Source organism: Otolemur garnettii, unplaced genomic scaffold, assembly GCF_000181295.1.
Source record: "Otolemur garnettii isolate 467f Iridium unplaced genomic scaffold, OtoGar3 scaffold00015, whole genome shotgun sequence".
In the NCBI taxonomy this organism is placed as follows: Eukaryota; Metazoa; Chordata; class Mammalia; order Primates; family Galagidae; genus Otolemur; species Otolemur garnettii.
In genome coordinates, this window is record NW_003852410.1 from 1,442,677 (window position 1) to 1,461,057 (window position 18,381).

The window sequence follows — 18,381 nt, forward strand, 5'->3', positions numbered from 1 at the left end:
TGCTAATGACAGGATCCCTCAGGCACTTTAAGATAAAAGAGACTAAATTAATTTTAATGTTAATGGAAATACATAATTAGAATGCTCCAAATCTGAATAATCTAGACTTTTCTTTTCTTTTTTTTTTTTTGAGAGTCTATGTTGCCCTTGGTAGAGTGCGGTGGCGTCATAGCTCCAAGCAACCTCAGACACTTGGGCTTAAGCAATTCTCTTGCCTCAGCCTCCCTAACATCATCTGGCAATTTTTTTGTTGCAATTGGTGTTTAGCAGGCCTGGGCCGGGTTCGAACCTGCCAGCCCTGGTAAATGTAGCCAGTGCCCTAATCACTAAGCTACGGGCACTGAGCCAATAATCTACACTTTCAAAACCTCTGGCAAACAAGCATCTAATTCAGAAGACCCCTGTCCTCTGGCTAGCCCAGCCTGGCTGCAGACACCCCCAGAACTGACCAGCAGAAGAATCAAACACTTCACAGCAGTCTATCTTGTGCTCACTTTGGTCCAGTTATCCTAGCTTTGGCCAGGCCCCAATACAAAGGACTCTGAGGTCAGCAGCGCAACCGCAACTCTCCTTATCCTCCTGAGAAGAGGGCCTTAGTGGATATCCTGGACCAGCTGTAAGAGTCTGAACTACCTGATACAGGGAGAAATTCACTGTGAAGTTGAGAAAAACTATTACAAGACTGGAAAGTGGGGTCCTATGGAAGGCAGAAGGGGATAACAAAAAGCTAGGGTATGCAAAAGGGTGGAGTATGGCCTCAGCAAAGTAACTCCTATCAGTTTGGACAGTTAAGACCCAGAGGATGAGAGGAATCTTTTGATTTCCTTCCCAGTTGTCCAACAACTCTGAGCAGGCAGAAAAGGAGGTGGGGACCATGAACAAGAGCTGCAGCCTAGAGAGTGAGGGTTATGCAGTGTTACTGTGCCCCTTGAGACAACCAGGTACCAATAAGGATGACAGGGCAGCGGGCATCCACACCAACCCCACTCAGAAAATGGGAACAAGCACAGGCACATGGGCTTGTCTGCCTGGCACCATCTTTGCCTAGCGGTATCCACCAAACCTTCCATGGGCCAGAGGGCCTCTGGTCTTTGGTTAACAGACTCAGCTCTGGAACTCAAAGACACAGTCCTGAGTTGAAGGGCTCAGGAGAGGTAAGTGCCAGGAGCCCTCTGGACAGTGCAGTCTGGAGCTCCTATGCACCCACAGCTTATCTGCTTTGTCTACAGGCAGAGGATACTCTTCCCCATCTTCCTCCACTGCCTGCTTTGCCCAGAGAAAAACCATAGGATGATAATGGTGAGAGAAGGTTCAAGAAGTTTAAAAAGGTTTTTCCTTGTAACAGTCCTGTTACCAAGGAGGAAACTGCGTCACAAAGTCATGTGGACATCAGGTGGCAGTGCTAAGCTTGAATCTGGGATGGACTCCAAAGGTTATGCTCGTTCTTCTAAATTTCCCTTTCTCCCTGCAATTTATTAGGGGCCTCATAAGTCACACCCTGTTTTGTTCTCTCCAGAAGGGATCTAGGCTTGTCCAAACTGGGGGGTGCATGCTGATTTTGTGAGGAGGTTTGTGGCTTATGTGATGTTGTCTATCATGAAATCTATGATGTATGGGCTTTTTTGTTTTTGCTAATCAGCTTTCATTAGTATTTGTATACTTAATATGCAGCCCAAGACAACTCTTCTTCCAATGTATGGCAGAGGTTTAAAAAAAAAAAAAGGGGGCTCGGCGCCTATGGCTCAACCGGCTAAGGCGCCAGCCATGTACACCTAAGGTGGCGGGTTCAAATCCCCAGCCCGGACCCGCCAAACAACAATGACGGCTGCAACCAAGAAAATAGCCGGGCGTTGTGGCGGGCGCCTGTGGTTCCAGCTACTTGGGAGGCGGAGGCAGGAGACTCACTTGAGCCCAGGAGTTGGAGGTTGCTATGAGCTGTAATGCCATGGCACTCTACCCAGGGGGACAGCTTGAGGCTCTGTCTCAAAAAAAAAAAAAGGCTGGACACCCCCTGGACATTCTCAAAGCTGTAGAAAACAAAGCAATTCAGAGGATTCTTTCCTTGGGGGCATAAAATGGGAAAGATGGTACAGCAGCCAGGAAGTGTCTTCCCCAAGTGCTAGACCACTTCGAAATCCTAAGCCTCAGCCTAATGTACAGCTTTAACCCCCTCTAGGGAATACCATGCCATGCTTCTTGCATGTCCATCCTAGCTGAGCTGCCCCTTTTGGAGGTGTGGTCATCCAAGGTTTGCCCCAGCCACACACATCTAGTCTAGCTTGCTATTTTATGTTCTCATTGCCTAATCAACTCAGACATGAACTCTGAGAGCCAGAAGGGATTCAGAATCCAGATATGCCTCTTCAATCACAATGTGAGATCCACAGGGGGCTAGGATGTGACAAGTGGAAGCACCCCAGACTCCCCACCAATTGTGTAACCACTATACTTTCTGAATTCCCCACATTTTCCCAGGGCTCCAGGAAGGAAGAGTTTCACACCACTATACAAACTAGTCCCTGCTTTGTTCCGAAACACTAACCCATCCTTCCAAATAGTGGGCCTGCAAGCATGTTCATCTCTGGTGTCCTAGGTACACTGCCCACTAGAACACATGCCAATGAATACTACCCTGATGCTAGCTCAGGTGCTGGAACCCCACCCTCCAGGCTTGTTATGGGGTAGTGCTAAACACTTCTACCAGCAAGGATTTTGGGGCTCCTCACCTGGGTTTGGGGACCTCCAAGGGACTGCTACCCATTCTGAAAAAGTCAGAATGGTTTGAGGATGAAGAGCTGGAAGATTTGGCTTCAACCAGCCCCTGGTGGGAAGGCAGGCGGTCCTCTGAGGGTTGTGGCCGGTTCCAGAGCACACTCTGTGGAGAGGACGAGTGACTCTTTCTCCTGCAGCACAAAGAGTAGGGCTGTCAGCTCAGAAGCCACCCCAGGCAAGCTCTCTGCCCACCTTTACTAAATCTCAGGGCTCAGTGTTTACTTCCACTGGGAAAATGCCACATGGAGGCTCGGCAGCTGTGGCTCAAACGGCTAAGGCGCCAGCCACATACACCTGAGCTAGCGGGTTCAAATCCAGCCTGGGCCTGCCAAACAACAATGATGGCTGCAACCAAAAAACAGCTGGGCGTTGTGGCAGGCACCCATAGTCCCAGCTACTTGGGAGGTGGAGGCAGGAGACTTGCTTGAGCCCAGGAGTTGGAGGTTGCTGTGAGCTGTGATGCCACAGCACCCTACCCAGGGCGACAGCTTGAGGTTCTGTCTTAAAAAAAAAAGAAAATGCCACATGGAGTGGGCATACACTTAGTACTTACTCAGGCTGTGGGCAAGGGCTGGGTCTTTATGGAGGGACTGTGGTATCCAAACTACACTGGCCTGCTGGCCTCAAAGGACATACTAGAAAGTGATTCTTGGCCAGGCACGGTGGCTCACACCTGTAATCTTAGCAGTCCAGGAGGCTGAGGCAAGAGGACCCCTTGAGCTCAGGAGACCAGCCTAAGCAAAGAGAGACTGTGTCTCTGTTAAAAATAGAAAAATTAGCTGGGTGTTGTGGTGGGAGCCTATAGTCCTTACTACTTGGGAGCCTGAGGCAGGAGGACTGCTTGAACCCAGGGGTTTGAAGTTGCTGTAAACTAGGCTAAGGCAGTAACACTCCAGCCTAGGCAACAGAGTGAGAGACTCAGTCTCAAAAAAGAAAAAAAAAAACAAAGTTGACCCTCACGCAAGTTCTTAATTCCTAGTCATCTTACATTCACCTTTGTTTTCTTTTTCCAAACTGGCCCCCTACCTCCCAGAAAACCATGTGAGGGTTAATACTGGCCTCCCCTACTGTCTGTATAGTGCTCCTTCATCCCACAGGGAGCCCCAGCCCTTTATGCTCCTGGGCCACCACAGTCTGTGCCCTTCACCAACCAGATGGCTGGCCTCTCAGGCCCTGGGGAGACAGCAGGAGCATGGAGTTGTGCTCTCAGGCCTTCTGTTGGGGCCTTCTTTGTTCTTGGGGCTCCAGCCTGGCTCCCTGGTGCTGACAGCTCTGGGTGAGAGCTGTGTATGATTGTGGTCCCAGCCTGGCCCCTCACCAAGCCGCCTGTGTCTGTGCTCCTGCTGAGACCAGCTCCACAGCCTCATAGGTGAAGCTTCCAGTGGCTCCTGGGGAGCTCTCCATGACTAGGGAGAAATCACTGCCAAGGCTGGTAGTGCTGCCACGGTCCTTTCGTCCTGAAAGAAGGCAGCATCACTGGTCAGCATGTTAACTTCTCTCACTACTAGCCCCCTATCTCTTCCACATCATAATGCTGGAAAAAGAAGCTTCTGGAACAAACAGTTTCTATGTGATCTGTACTAAGAAAGACGTACCATGGAAAGGAAATCTGCTAGGGTTCAGTACTCACTCAGCATGCAGATATCTTCTAGGGTGAATCCTGCATCCCGGGCTGGCAAACTCTTCCTCCTATAAACAGAACTTAAGAGTGGTAAATCCCAGACCTAGCTGAGGTCTCACTATTTCCCCAACCCGATCTGTCCTGGAAAGCAGCTGCAGCTCACTAGCAACATGGAGATAGGTCCTATCTAAAGAGTGTCACAAAATGCCAGGTCCACTTCTGGGATCCACCCCACCTGGTTCTGTCTGATATTCAAGTACAGGTTTCCAAGGGCAGCAAATCCTGCCTTCTCCTTATCGGTTTGTGCCCTCAGAGTTCAATTCTGGCCCAACATGCTCAGAGCTTGGATTAAGAAGATGAATGAACTCAGAGAAGGCATTAACTCTCACAGGGGTCCTAAGGCAGCTGCCAGCCAAACTCTTGCATTTCCAGACTGGAAGCAGACCTGTTCCACTGTGGTGGGCTGCATGGTATACAGACATGCCTTCTGCAGTAGTCCAAGGAGGGCAACAATCAGCTTAGGGGCATGGGGAGCTGGGGGTCCTTCTGTCCTTGAGCTGGCTTCTCCCTGCAGCTACATACTCTTTGGCCTTAGTCATCAGAGGCCACTCATCCATCCCAAAGCCTTTCTACTAATGTGACCTGAGGCTGACCCCAACACAGACTCCCCCATAGAAGACCTTCTTTCTTCACCAGGGACCTCCACTCTGGCCTCAGAGGGAAGGCAGGGAGAGAAGAGTCAGCTTGCCCGCATGCAGGGAAGCAGGGCCAGAAGGAGGTGGCAAGCCTCTGCTGTGGAGCAAGTAGCCTTTCTTAAAGCACAAGAGCTGCAGGACTCTGCTTACCTCTGGATTTTCAGAGCAGAGAACTCCTCAGAGGTGATATGCTTCAAAAAATTGAAGCAGAAGAAGAAAATCTGAAGGAAAAACCAAAATGCAGTACACAATGAGAAGACAGCAGAACCTCTGGATAGGGCAGCCAGAGCTCTGGTCAATTCCTCTGCTGGACAGCAGCACTGCTGTGTATATTCATGTCTTTAAGTGGTGTGGGTGGTGGAGGCCTAGGTAGATGGACTAGGGCAGGGGCGAGGAAGGAAGGGATGTGTTTCTTTCTAGGAATGTAAGAGGTTAAGCCAGTGATTTTTCAAACCATTTTCAAGTTCAATATGTGTTCTTAAGCTGTTAAAAAGGGGTTTGGTGCCCCTAGCACAGTGGTTACAGCGTCAGCCACATACACTGAGGTTGGCAGGTTCGAACCCAGGCTGGGCCAGCTAAACAACAGTAACTGCAACAAAAAACAGCCAAGTGTTGTGGCGGGCGCCTGTAGTCCCAGCTACTTGGGAGGCTGAGGCAAGAGAACTGCTTAAGCGCAAGAGTTTGAGGTTGCTGTGAGCTGTGACACTATAGCACTCTACTGAGGGCAACATAGAAAGACTGTCTCAAAACAAAACAGAAAAACCAAGCTGTTAAAAAGGATAAAGAGAACAACACCTTCTCTTCCCTGGTCTTCTATGAAGGGACAGTTGGGAAAGGGATGGTTTGGGAGCAGGGAGCTTAATGGACAAAGCAGGAACACAATGGAAGGGAAAGGGATCACATTTGGGGAGGAGCCCAGAAACAGTGGCTCAGAACTGGGCTGGGGGTAGCCAAAGTCTGGCCCAGGGCCTGCCTCCCTCAGGAGCTATGAAGGTCAGATCTTAAGTTTAAAGGGGGAAAGGTGGGAGGCTCCTGACCTTCCACTGCACCACCAGAAGCAAATTTTCTTCCTTCTAGCCCTAGCCCAGTGGCCTCCATGAAGTTTACATGGGGCTTCAGCAGATGAAGTTTGTAAACAGACTCCTCAGTGATTCCCAAAGGTGTGGTCAAGGATCCCCTCCCTCAGAGAAATAACCACATGGCATCTATAGAGCCCCAGAAGGGTTCCTCAAAAAAAAAAGGAGGGGGTTACCCAGGTCCACTATGAAAATGCAGGGTTACATAAAATAGTGTCTTCACCACCAACTTTTGAGTTTTTAATATGCTAATGTGTTCTGTGAACCTCAAAGGCAGAGAGGGGAACAGAGTGAATAGGTCTGGAGTTTTTGTCTGTTTTTTTTTTTTTTTTTTTTTTTTTTATTTTTTGAGACAGAGTCTCAAGCTGTCACCCTGGGTAGAGTGCTATGGCATCATAGCTCACAGCAACCTCAAACTCTTGGGCTTAAGCGATTCTCTTGTCTCAGCCTTCCAAGTAGCTGGGACTACAGCTACTTGGGAGCAACTGCATTGCTGTTTTTAGCTGGCTGGGGCTGGGTTTGAACCCGCCACCCTCGGTCAGAGCCCTGCCAGCTGAGGTAAGGGCACTGCCCTTGTCTGTTTTTTTAAAGCGTCAGTGTCTGCAATATCTGATGGGACTAAGAGAAAAGCTCACACCCTGAAGACCAGTCCTGCAGCTGAGGAGAACCTCTTGTTTGTGCTGAGAGATGTCAAGGGCTTGAACTTAGAGCCTACTCAGTTCAATTCCAGCTTTTGCCCTGAGTCTCTGAAGGCAGAGTTTGGCCTGCATGGGGGAGGAGGGAAACCGTGTGGAGGGCAGAATGTCCTGGAGCTCCAGCAAAATCCCAGAGTAAGAGGCTACAAAGAGGTTTTATGCACTGTTTTCAATGCTAAGTTGCCGCCTCTGACAGAGTTCATGGAGGCCTCTGAGGAACAGGCTTATGAGCTCTGCAGCCCTGGCAGATGCGATAAGTGCTCAGAAGAAGAGATTTGGAAGGGGAGAGCAGCAGCTGAGACGGAGGAACAAAAGGAGGAGGCGCGAGATAAGATGCCCAGGAAGGAAGCAGCCTCAGGAGGGTGAGAAAGATGAGAAAGATGCTTCAGGAAGATGGGGGGTGGGGGTGGGACAGAAGAGTGAGCTAAGGGTGTGGGATGACTTCCATGCTGGGCATCTGGACTCATTCTCTTAGTGAGGCAGCACACTCCAGGAGACTCAAGGTCAGAGGTATTACCCAAGGTCACCTAGGCAGTGAAGTGGGACAACTAGGGAACACACTCAGTTCTGACTCCAGACCTGGAGTGGGGAAGCAAGCATGCCAAACCAAGACTGTGACCAGCACCAAAGAGAATGAGGGTGTAGAGTGGGGAGGAGGAAGAGGATGCTGTCCACATGTGAAGAGGAAGGAGGAGTTACAGCTTTATGACTTAGAGCTAAGTTGTAGCTACAAATCTCAACAGTGTCCAGATAGGAAGGTGACCTTGAGGCAGCCTCAAGACCAGACTCTGCTGCCCTGGCCCTGGAGTAGAAGAGGGGCTGAGTGGGTGTGATGGGAGGAGGGAGGAAAGTGCTTCTGCATGTTAGTGGAGGGACAAGGGACACAGACAAGGACTTGTTATAAAATGGTTCCAGAGCTAAGCAGAGAAAACAAGGCTGCCCGTGAGAAGAGAACTGACACAAGAAGGTCACAGGCAGCTGAGGCGGACACGTAACTGCTGCCAGAGGTGTGTGGGCACGTAGTCTCTCCACTGCACAGGACCTAAGGCCCACATGGGGCTATCACTGGTGCTTTTCCTGGTGTGCTGCCTGAGGACAGGAGAGGAGGCTATATCCCAGCATGCCCCAGGCAAGGAATTGCCCCCAAAGCGTAGAAACTAAGCAGACTGCCACTGTCCCTGTTGTCAGCTCTGAGCAGCGCTCACACACTGGGCAGTACTCACCTCCTCTCCTTTGCTTAGCCGATCTACCAACATGTGCCTAAAAAGAGGAGGGTGAGGAGGTCAAAGTGAGTAGCACCAAAACGAGAGCGCCAAGGGGGCCCAGGTCACCAGGGGTAGATCCTGTTCTCAGCATCTCAGCGTTGTTAGGTGGGGCCTCATCAGCAGTTTCCCAAGGGGGTGAGAGTATCCTTGGGACCCACATCACCCCTATATAGAAACAGTTACCAAGGGATGGTCCCACCCCAAAAGCTGATGTTCCTCAAAGGCTTACCCGAAGAGGAACCAGTCATAGGCCACAGTGAGGTAAAGAATCTCAGCAGGCTTCAGAGATGTGTGGATAAGCCCATCCTGGAAGAGACCGCAGGAGACGTGACAACATCAAAAAGCTGCCTCCTCCATGACAAAATCTTCTCCTCATGCTTGAAGCTGAACCACAACCAGACTCAGTTGACACACATCTGCCTTAGTGTCTGGGTCCTTTATCCCAAATCTTCTCTACATTTTAGAGATAATTCTAATGCATTCAAGGAACAGAGCTTGCTAGGGGCCTCTGACTGCTCTCTAACCCCATGGCCCAGCCCATTCATACTCACAGCCCACAAGGAAAGGCGTAGGAGGGAGATGAAGAGAGGGGTCCGATCCCAGCCTGAGATACAGTGTACCAGGAGCCCGCTGTCATCTACTCCAGAAACATAGGACAGGATACCCAGAAGAGAACCAGACACAAGCTGATGAGCAAAGAAGTGCTACCACCTTGGCCTTATGTGTGAGGCCAAACCACCTCTAAGCTCCCCTCTTTTTTTTTTTTTGAGACAGAGCCTCAAGCTGTCGCCCTGGGTAGAATGCTGTGGCACCACAGCTCACAGCAACCTCCAACTCCTAGGCCCAAGCGATTCTCCTACCTCTGCCTCCCAAGTAGCTGGGACTACAGGTACCCACCATGACGCCCGGATATTTTTTGGTTGCTGCCACCATTGCTGTTTGGCGGGTCCAGGCTGGATTCAAACCCACCAGCTCAGGTGTATGTGTCTGGTGCCTTAGCCACTTGAGCCACAGGTGCTGAGCCGGTTCCCCTCTTTCTTAGTGGGACCCCCCAAGGCTCTTTTCCAACTTAGTCCCAGAAGAGGGTAAGTGGTGAGCATGCCTTTATGCATACCTTCTTTCTTCTGGCTTACTTCTTCATGTACCTCTGGGGAAGGAGTCCAGCCTGGACAATCCTGCCTGTCCAGGTCATGTAAGTGGTGCTGACTACATGTCCCTACCCAATTTCTCAGTGGGGCACTGCAAGTATTTGGGGCATTGGGACAATTCTTCACTGTGCAGGGATGTAGGGATTGTAGGATGTTTAGTATCCCTGGCCAACACTCACCATAAACTACTAGTACCTTTCCCACCCCCTTAATTCCTCTAGCAGCCAACACTCCGCACACAGGAAGCCTTTGGGGGACACTACTGCCCCAACTGGAGCACTAATGCCTGACTCCAGGGGCCAGCATGGGACTTTTTTCTTTTTTATGTAATCCTGGTCAAGGATAGGCACCAGTTCAAGGCACCTGAGCTGGGCCAATGAACATGAGCTTTTACTGGAGCTCAAAGGACCAAGGTAGTCTCTTTCCCCTGGAGTGGCTAAAGACAAAGGAGACACATCTGAAATGGCCACTGGCCATGAAACTAAGATAGTGATTGTTTTTGAGACAGAGTCACTTTGTCACCCTGAGTAGAGTGCTGTGGCGTCATAACTCACAGCAACCTCAGACTCTTGGGCTCAAGTGATCCTCTTGCTTCAGCCTCGGGAGTAGATGGGATTACAGGCATCCACAACAATGCCTGGCTATTTTTTATTTTTAGAGACAGGGTCTCACTCTTGCTCAGGCTGGTCTTGAACCTGTGAGGTCAGGCAATCTACCCTGCCTCAGGCTCCCAGAATGCTGGGATTACAGGCGTGAGCCACCGCTCCTGGCTAAGATAGTGGTTTTGAGAAATAAAGATTCTTTATAATGTTCATTAGACACTTGGTACTGCTCTTAGGCCTTCCTGATTATGTAAGTCACTATATTTCCACTTGTTTGAGCAAGTACAACCCAATTGCTACCATGGAGTTAAGAGTCAGTTTGCCCTGAAACACTGCATAATACAGTCCTGTCCAATCAAAACAGCCAAACTGGCTGGACCAAGCATCAGAACTGAAGAGCACACATGAGTGACTGGCCTCAAGTTTTGCCTCTCTGAATGTAGGGCCCATCTTGGTCCCACACATGATATTGATTTGCAAAGCTGAGTCCATGCCAAAATACTGTGTGTGGCTCAGCTGGTAATGTGTTCTCACCTTTTGTTTTCTAGGGTTTTGAGGACAGGGGATAAACCTACCAACGGACAAGTCCCATTCAGCCTGTGGGATTCTAAGAACTCCCCAAATTCCTCTCCTATAGAGCAAAATGCATGTGCATGATCCCAATACACAGTCAGGGTGTAGAGAACTGGGAACATCCAGAAGGTATGGTGGCTTGAGGACTCCAGAGGACAAAGACTCACCATCACTATTAACTATGGAAAGCAGCAATTTCAGGTAGTTTTGTGTTTGTTGCACCAGGTCCCAACTCTGTGGAAAAAGACAGAAAAAAGGAATCTAGGAATAGATATTAATTCAGACTTGAAATTTAAAGTATTTAAAAAATAAAGTGTCAAGAGTTATTCTAGGACAAGCACACAAGACTTGTGGTCACAGGCATAGATCTCAAATCCTAGATAATCCAAGATAGTCATCCCCTGGCTCTTGACACTCATTACACCCCCCCCCCCGCCCCCCGCACTCTCAACCCAGAGAACTTCCAGTCAGTGTGATGTAGCTCACAGGAGGGTGAGGAGGGGAAAGGGATGCAAAGGTCCGGGTGACCCACAGCCTCTAGCAGTAGATGTTAAGCAACTATACATTAGTCATCTAAGCCCAGAGGGCTCACTGTGTGGCTGTCTCAGGAGTCAGCGAAGGTAAACAAAGAGCTGTGAACCTGTGGCCATCTCCAAATGGCCAAGCAGAAAAATTCATCCCATCATCTGCTGCTATACTACAGAAACCAACTAAAATATCAACCTTGTCAAATATGCTTTATTTGCTTTTTATTGCCATTCGCCGCACACTGTCTTTTGATGAATAATAAATAGAGTCTGTTTGGCAGAAAAAAATCTTAAAACAGGAGGCTCATGAGGTAGTATAGTTAACGAAAATAAGCAAAAGACATGATGAGACTGGAATCTCTGTTCTTGCCCAAGTAAAAATCTAGACCAGACACTAACAAACAGCCCACTCAGAACCTGGAATTGCTTGGAGGGGCCTGACCCAGTTCCGTGGTGCCCTGGGGGAGGGGAGGCAGCCTCTGTTCTTAAGACACAATTGCTTATTAGTCTTCTGGGGCTGTGCAGAAAGGGCACGTACCAGGAAGAGGGCACTTCCCAGGGGAAGACGGAAGATGGCACCTGTAATTGAAATGGTTTTCCCAAGAATTTAAAACAGGCTCATTTACCTGGCCCTCCCACAGCCCCCAGAGAGTTCTGACCCACTCTCAGTGGCTCCAGAGACAGCTGCTGCAGAACTGTACTAATAAAGTAATTATCAGTAGCAGCACAAGGGGTTTCTCAATTCATTTGGCTCAATATGTCAGATATAACATTGCCAGTAGATTTCCTGTGAGCTGTGATTCTCACAGGATAAAGAGCAGGAGAGGAAGGTAGGGGCCATGAGACACAAGTCCTGTAAGGGCTACATCAGGCAAGGGAAGGCAGGTGCCCACAAAGGACCAGAGCTGTAGAGCACCAGTGATGATGGTGGCTCTCTGAAGGAGACGCTGACGATCAGAGGGAGTGACAAGTTCCTAGTACTGGGAGTTGGAGCTACAGGCTGGGGAGGCTGGGTTGGTAGAGGCCCAAAGTCACAGCTGAGCTGAGGAATGAAGCCAGTCTTGCCAGCTCAGCATCCATGTTTTCAGTCACATGCTAGCTATACTACAGGAACTTTCCCTATAATACCAGAATAAGAAACCAAAGTCTCAGGGGACTGCTGAATGCCAGGACCTGGGAGATGTGGTTAAGATCCAGGCTTACCTCCAACTTTCTTATACCATGTGCTCCACGGAAAAGTCTCTGGGAGCCAAGAGCCACAGCTCTGCTTACGTTGCTATGCCTGGAGCACTCTGTCTCCTGGCTGGCAAACTCCTACTCATCCTTCAAAAGCCCAAGGGTCTTCGATGGCCACCAGTTGTTATGTAAATGACATTATGTCATTGCCTTTTTTCCTAGAGTGAGCCATGTGAGGGTGGAAGCCATTTTGGCATCTCTAAGATTTGGGGACTAGGACATCCTTGAAGAATGTTCCTCACTGCCTATTCATGGTCAGGGGACAGCTTCAGGAGATGTGGCTTGTGGATGGGGCCTTGGACAGAAGCAACGGGCATACCTCTAACAAACGCAGCTGGTGACCTAGAGGGCAGTAAGACACATGTGCATTGCTGTGACCGTGCCTACCACCCACTCATCCAGGGAACATTACACTGTATGGCTCCTGAGGGCCTGGCACTGGGGACACAGCAGGGAACACAATGGCTTCAGGCCTCATGGAGTCACAGAAGCGCGAAGACAAAGTGAACCACTGCAGGTGTGCAATTAAAGAGACCACTAGGATGCTATGGGACCAGGTAACTAGGGAGCTTAACCTGATCTGTGGGGACATCAGGGAAGGGTTCTTTTTTTTTTTTTTTTTTGAGATAGAGACTCAAGCTGTTGCCCTGGGTAGAGTGCCAAGGCATCACAGCTCATAGCAACCTCTAGCTCCTGGGCTTAAGTGATTCTCTTGCCTCGGCCTCCCAAGTAGCTCGGACGACAGGTGCCCGCTATTTTTTGGTTGTAGTTGTTACTAGTGTTTGGCAATGCCCGGGCTGGATTCAAACCCACCGGCTCTGCTGTATGTGGCTGGTGCCTTAGCCACTTGAGCTATAGGTGCCAAGCCGAAGGGTTCTTGGAGATGGTGACTCAGAAGAACATACACAAGATGGACAAAAGACATGCTTCAGGTAGCAAGAACAGCACGTGAGAACCTGGAGAGAGTACTCTTCTTGTAAGAAGCTGAAAGGAGGCCAGCATGGCTGGAGGAAGATCAGTTAGTCACAACAACAGGCAAGGCCAGACTGTGTGGAGCTGGGTATGCCACCTAAAGGCTCTTCACTTGTCCTGAGGAAATGGAAATCAGTAGTGGGAGTCAAGGCAGGGGTGACAATGATAAACCTGCTACATCATTTGAGTGCTTGCTACTGCTAGGACCTATTTGAGATGCTTTATATTTACTGTTTCTAGTTCTCCTCAGCGGGGCCCGAGGTGCAGATATGGGAGGCAGAGACCATGGAGCCTGAACGAGCCACTGCACAGGTGTGGAGGCAAGAAGACTGTAGTTCACCAGACTTTCAGGTCTAAGCATCTGGTAAATGGTGGGCTATGGCCCAGTCTACTTCAGACAGCTTGAGTCTGAGGGCTATATGAAGGGCACATGTGAAAGGTGATGAGGCATGGGTCAGAGAGGCCTGGCTATGGGCTTGTGGCATGAGAGACAGATGAGATCACTTGGAGAGATGACAGAAAGTAATGGAGTTACAGACAGGACAAGGAAAAGAAGGTAAGGCCCATATCTGGCCAGGGAAGATGATGCCAGGGGGCCTGGGGAGATAAACTGGCAGAGAAACACCAAAGAGACAGCCTCATGGGGCCTGCCTCCTACACTCCAGCTCTGCTGTCTTTATGCCTGAAAGTCTATCACTGTTTGCGCCCTTGAGTGAAGGCAGCTAGCATCCTACTTCATAACTACCATTAAAATCCACCTGGTGTTTCAGGTCAGGGGTCACTTTCAAATTGTGATCATATCTGAACCTGGTACAACTAGGAAAGAGGAGTCACCAACTCCACCTTCAGGGGGAAGAGAGGCCATTTGCTCAAGGCCACAGAGCCACAGAATGGCCAAGAAAGCCAGGCCTCACATCCGGGGCCTCTACTATCAGAGCACCCCCTCATATGCACAGGACCCTTACTAAAGAGGCAAATATCCTTGGTAGGAACAGTACGTGGAATCCTTACAATTACAACATATTTGATGAGTAGTTCATCACACCCAGTTTGTACCTTCATAAGGAGGAAAAATGGTGCCAGAAGAAGGGTAGCTTAGAGCAGGGCCTACTAGAGACCTCTGCATACGATAAGTTAAGAAGGAAGCCTACAGGGTCCTTAGCCACTCAATCTGTCTAGGCATAGTCTGGGACTTGAGACCAAGGGACAGGCCCTCTACAAACCCATTCCTTCTCCAAGATTCTGGACTGTAACAAACAATTGGCCTGCTCTCTCCCAAGTATTCCTGTTCTTTTACCTGTGGCGGGACACTTAACATCACCCTACTTCATCCACTCAAATAGCTGTTGAGCATCTATCTATCTTGTGATTAGGATATAAAAGATAAAACAAGATAAATGTGACCTTGCCTCTACCGACCTCCCTGCTGTCAAGAAAACATGCAACATGCAAGCACTCAGTTGCCTAATACGAGAAGATCAGCTTCTCTCAGAAACAGAGACCTCCAGGCTGGGTGGGAGTTGTCCAGACCTGAAGACAGGTGAAATGAGGAGGGTGGCAGGATGTCTTCTAGTATTCACTGGCTTGGTCTTTCAAGCTCTAAGGTCTGTGCCCATTTCTGTGGTGGGACTCTTATGGGTCCCTCATTCTGCTGGATTTCAGGGAAGATCTCTAAACTCTAAACCTATGACTGCAGCTCAGTGGAAAATTCCATGATAGATGTGCCCAGGGGGTTAATGGGAATGTAGATGCAGACATCCAGCCTGCCGGGATGGGAAGAGGCAGCAGATCAGGAAAGTCTTCCTGATGTGGCCACCAGAGCCAAATCCTGAAGGGCAGCAAGTAAGCCAGACAAGAGGAAGCTGGGACGTGGCAAAGAGAACAGGACATGGGGAAGGTCACAGGAAGAACAAGACTACTTGTTCTGTCTGAATGAAGTGGCAAGTGAGACTGCTGGCAGTGGAACCACCCAGTAAAAATGAGGGGCCCCTTCCATGGTGCACAGAAACAGGGAAGAACACAATGCAAGTAATTTTAACGTTTCTATAATCAAACGAGGTCAGGCAGCTCTGGACTTCCTCTGGCAGAATGCACATTTAAAAAGAAAAATGAAAAAGTCACTAAAGCCTAGATCTGGAAAAGCAGACTCCATGAGGTCCTCTGGAAACAGAACCCCCTGGTGGACGCAAATCTTTGAATGAGTCACGTTCAGAAAGCTTTTGATTTTCTGGGCCAAGAGCAAATCATGAGAGAAGAGTTAAACAGATAAGCAATTCCTCCTTCCCTGGGCTTTTCTGAGCAGTCAGAGGGCCAATGCATCTGAGGGCAGAAGCTAAGCCATGAGGTATTTCCACAGGAGTCTTGTGTTCCTTGGTCCCCACTCCTTTATCTTCACCTCCTGGAGTCAGGCCCCTTACCTGATACTGGCTCCAGTCAATGTTCAGAGAGTGAGTCAAGAAGTCAGGGATACTCAACGGGGCATCAACGTAGTCCTAGGGACAGAAAGACATCTGTGAGCCAGGCACTGGCCACCAGAAGGGGCTGTGGGCTGGTGCAGGGTACAGCCCTGAAGCTGTGGCTATCAAAGGCAAGACATCCCTCAACAGAGCTTGCTTCCTCCTGGCCAGAGCCTGTGCTACCTCAGGGGTGATAGCTTAAAAATCAAAGTGACCGGATTGCAGCACAGCAGAGTTTTTCAGCCAGGCATTTGAGTGTTTGCAACTGAATAGACAAGATCAATCTGTAATAGGCCTCCTTCAGGTTTCCCTCAGCCTGCTCCTGCTGACTGGAGAAAGGACAGAATGCTGCACCCAGGCTTCACATAGTGAAGGATGGCAGAAGGACTCTCCTATTCTGTTCCCGAAAAGTTCCTTTAAAGAAAGGGACAGATTACAAGGGGAGAAGAAAGCATGTTCGATGAAAATTTAACATGTAAATATAAGAGGGGGAGGAAGACACAGAAAAGAGACTCATTCAAGGAAGAAACAGGAAGGAAAGGGTATTTTCCCCCAAAAGATTGCTAGCTGTTCTCCTTGGTCTCCCTTCACAAAGAGTCCTAATACCATTCACAAGCTGGTATTGTCCATACCTGCTTCCAGTTAAATATGAGCCCTTCAGCCATGTAATCCCGATCCTTATATTCCTTGAAAAATTCACAGCCTGGAAAAGAAGGGCAGAGTTATGACATCTCCCTTCTTAGCCCAAAGTCTCCTGAGACACCGCTGGCTCAGCCAGGTTGCTGAGTATTGAAGGACTGAGGCAGCCACCAACTCAAAAATTTCTCTACACTGGTGGTTCAGGTGAGGCCATGGCTGATACCGTGAGAACTGGAATGGGAGCAGGGGGAGGCACTGGAGTAGGCAAGAGCCAGGGCTGAGCCTCTGTGGGTCCCCTTTGTCCTACAAGTCTCTACAGTGCCAATCCCAGCAAACAAAGGCATGACTCACAATGTGAGCTCCAACAGCTCTTCCAGGAACTCACTAGCTGCAGAGGATCACTCCTCCCCATTTCTCAAGTGCAGCAGACGATACTATCCTCACAGGCCAGGGAGGAGTGAATGTCTTAACATACTGAAAGGGACCATGACCAATCCCTAGAAATGTAACAGGTGCTCAAGAAATGCTATAGTCTCCAACTAAGCAGGTAAAGAGGTACTTTCCTGTATCATCTGTTAGAAAAATCATAAAACTCCACTAGAGTAAGCCCTCAGGAATAGAGAGAACAGTGGAGAGAACAGGGCTTTGGCAACATTCCCAGCTTCAAACCTCAACTTTTCACTTATCTCCGTGGCTGCAAATAAGTTGTTTAATTTCTCTAAGCCTTGATTTTCTTATTTGTGAAATGGTTAAGGATGAAACAATACAAAGAACAGCTAGCACAGCCCTAGCACAAGTGCCACTCACATGGCAACACACCACTATTATCATCACTTTGCATGATAGCAAGAGCCCACAGTGCCAGCCCACAGCGTAAAGTGAACTGCTTTGCTGGGATAGCTGCCTTGGCCAGACGGGGGCTGGTGTGCCCTGGCTTGCCTCACCTAAGTCTGGCCACAGCCCAGCACAGTAAGCACCTGGCCTCCACAGGGTGGAGGAAGGTACTTGGATAGCAGCTTCTTGTAGTTATTTTCAGTTCCTCCACTAGGGCCTCTACACAGACTTCAGGGGCCCATGACTTTGGCCACACCGCCAAGTCTGGTGAGGTCTCAGAAGGCAGCAAAACAGTTGCCCAAATTCTATAGAAGTAGCTACAGGCCAAAAAAATTCACATGGAACTCTGCAGGAATTCTTGGGCCAAGTTGTTGTCTGAGAAAGCCCCAGGGAAGATGGGAAAGCTTCCTGTGGAGAAAATGTAGAGACTCACTCTCTGATTTCTAGATAAGGCTTTCATTCCATAAGCACTCCACATGCTAAACCCCAGGCCTCCCCGCTGGCTAAAGTTAGGAAGCAATCCTCAGCCATAACACTTTAGCCTGTTTCTGGGTGTCACACTTGGAGAAAGAAGAATTATAAATGTCAGATAGAGGCTCCTGAGCTCATGAGCCCAGGTTTAGAAGAGATACCAATTATTTCTCAGAGCTCTCGTGAAGTGTTATTTTCCCATACTCCAGCTGCTCAAATCAACACTCCAGGCTCTAGGACCAGCCTATGATGCAGAAGTAGTCTTTGTGCGAAAGTGATGGAATTAAAATAGCCTCAGTAGCCAGGGCATTGCCTGATGTTCATTACCTGAATAGGCTTCTGACCCACAGGCAAGCAAAAGGGGAGGGACCAATGGCAGGATAAGAACAGTAATTCACTGAAGGGGAAAACAAATTAGATTTGTGCTGCAGAGCTTTGACCTCATCTTTTCTGGTGCCTAGAAAGAACTGCTCCCAGAACACGCCTCACTTCCAAGGGCCAGTGTAACCCCAGGTTAGTTTGACATAGCTAGAACTGAAACCATGATAGTACCTGTCTGGGATTCATAGTCACCATAGGACTCCAATGAGATTCCTGAAATTCTCAAGTCTCAAAGTGCACCTCCTGACTTGGTTTGGATAATTGTAATTTTATTATGTTTCCTTAAAGTAATACAGGCAGGCTCGGCGCCTGTGGCTCAAGCGGCTAAGGCACCAGCCACATAGACCTAAGGTGGCAGGTTCGAGTCCCCAGCCCGGGCCCGCCAAACAACAATGATGGCTACAGCCAAAAAATGGCC

General features: G+C 49.2%; 1 protein-coding gene across 7 annotated transcripts in view; it reads right to left on the reverse strand.

Annotated features, from left to right (window-relative positions):
- The window catches only part of MTMR14 (myotubularin related protein 14), a 56,532-nt gene that overhangs the window by 9,949 nt on the left and 28,202 nt on the right, over window positions 1-18,381 (reverse strand). For 5 of the 7 annotated variants that reach the window (XM_023510667.1, XM_023510668.1, XM_023510670.1 and 2 more), the window contains exons 8-17: window positions 16,271-16,341; window positions 15,600-15,674; window positions 10,615-10,681; window positions 8,676-8,761; window positions 8,354-8,430; window positions 8,083-8,119; window positions 5,239-5,309; window positions 4,403-4,473; window positions 4,091-4,229; window positions 2,727-2,903 (exon numbers count right to left, since the gene is read on the reverse strand). In XM_023510667.1, coding sequence (XP_023366435.1) covers window positions 2,727-2,903; window positions 4,091-4,229; window positions 4,403-4,473; window positions 5,239-5,309; window positions 8,083-8,119; window positions 8,354-8,430; window positions 8,676-8,761; window positions 10,615-10,681; window positions 15,600-15,674; window positions 16,271-16,341 — 871 coding nt within the window. The remainder of the gene's footprint in view (window positions 1-2,726; window positions 2,904-4,090; window positions 4,230-4,402; window positions 4,474-5,238; window positions 5,310-8,082; window positions 8,120-8,353; window positions 8,431-8,675; window positions 8,762-10,614; window positions 10,682-15,599; window positions 15,675-16,270; window positions 16,342-18,381) is intronic. The other 2 variants (XM_003785461.3, XM_003785460.3) reach the window with 1 other exon arrangement.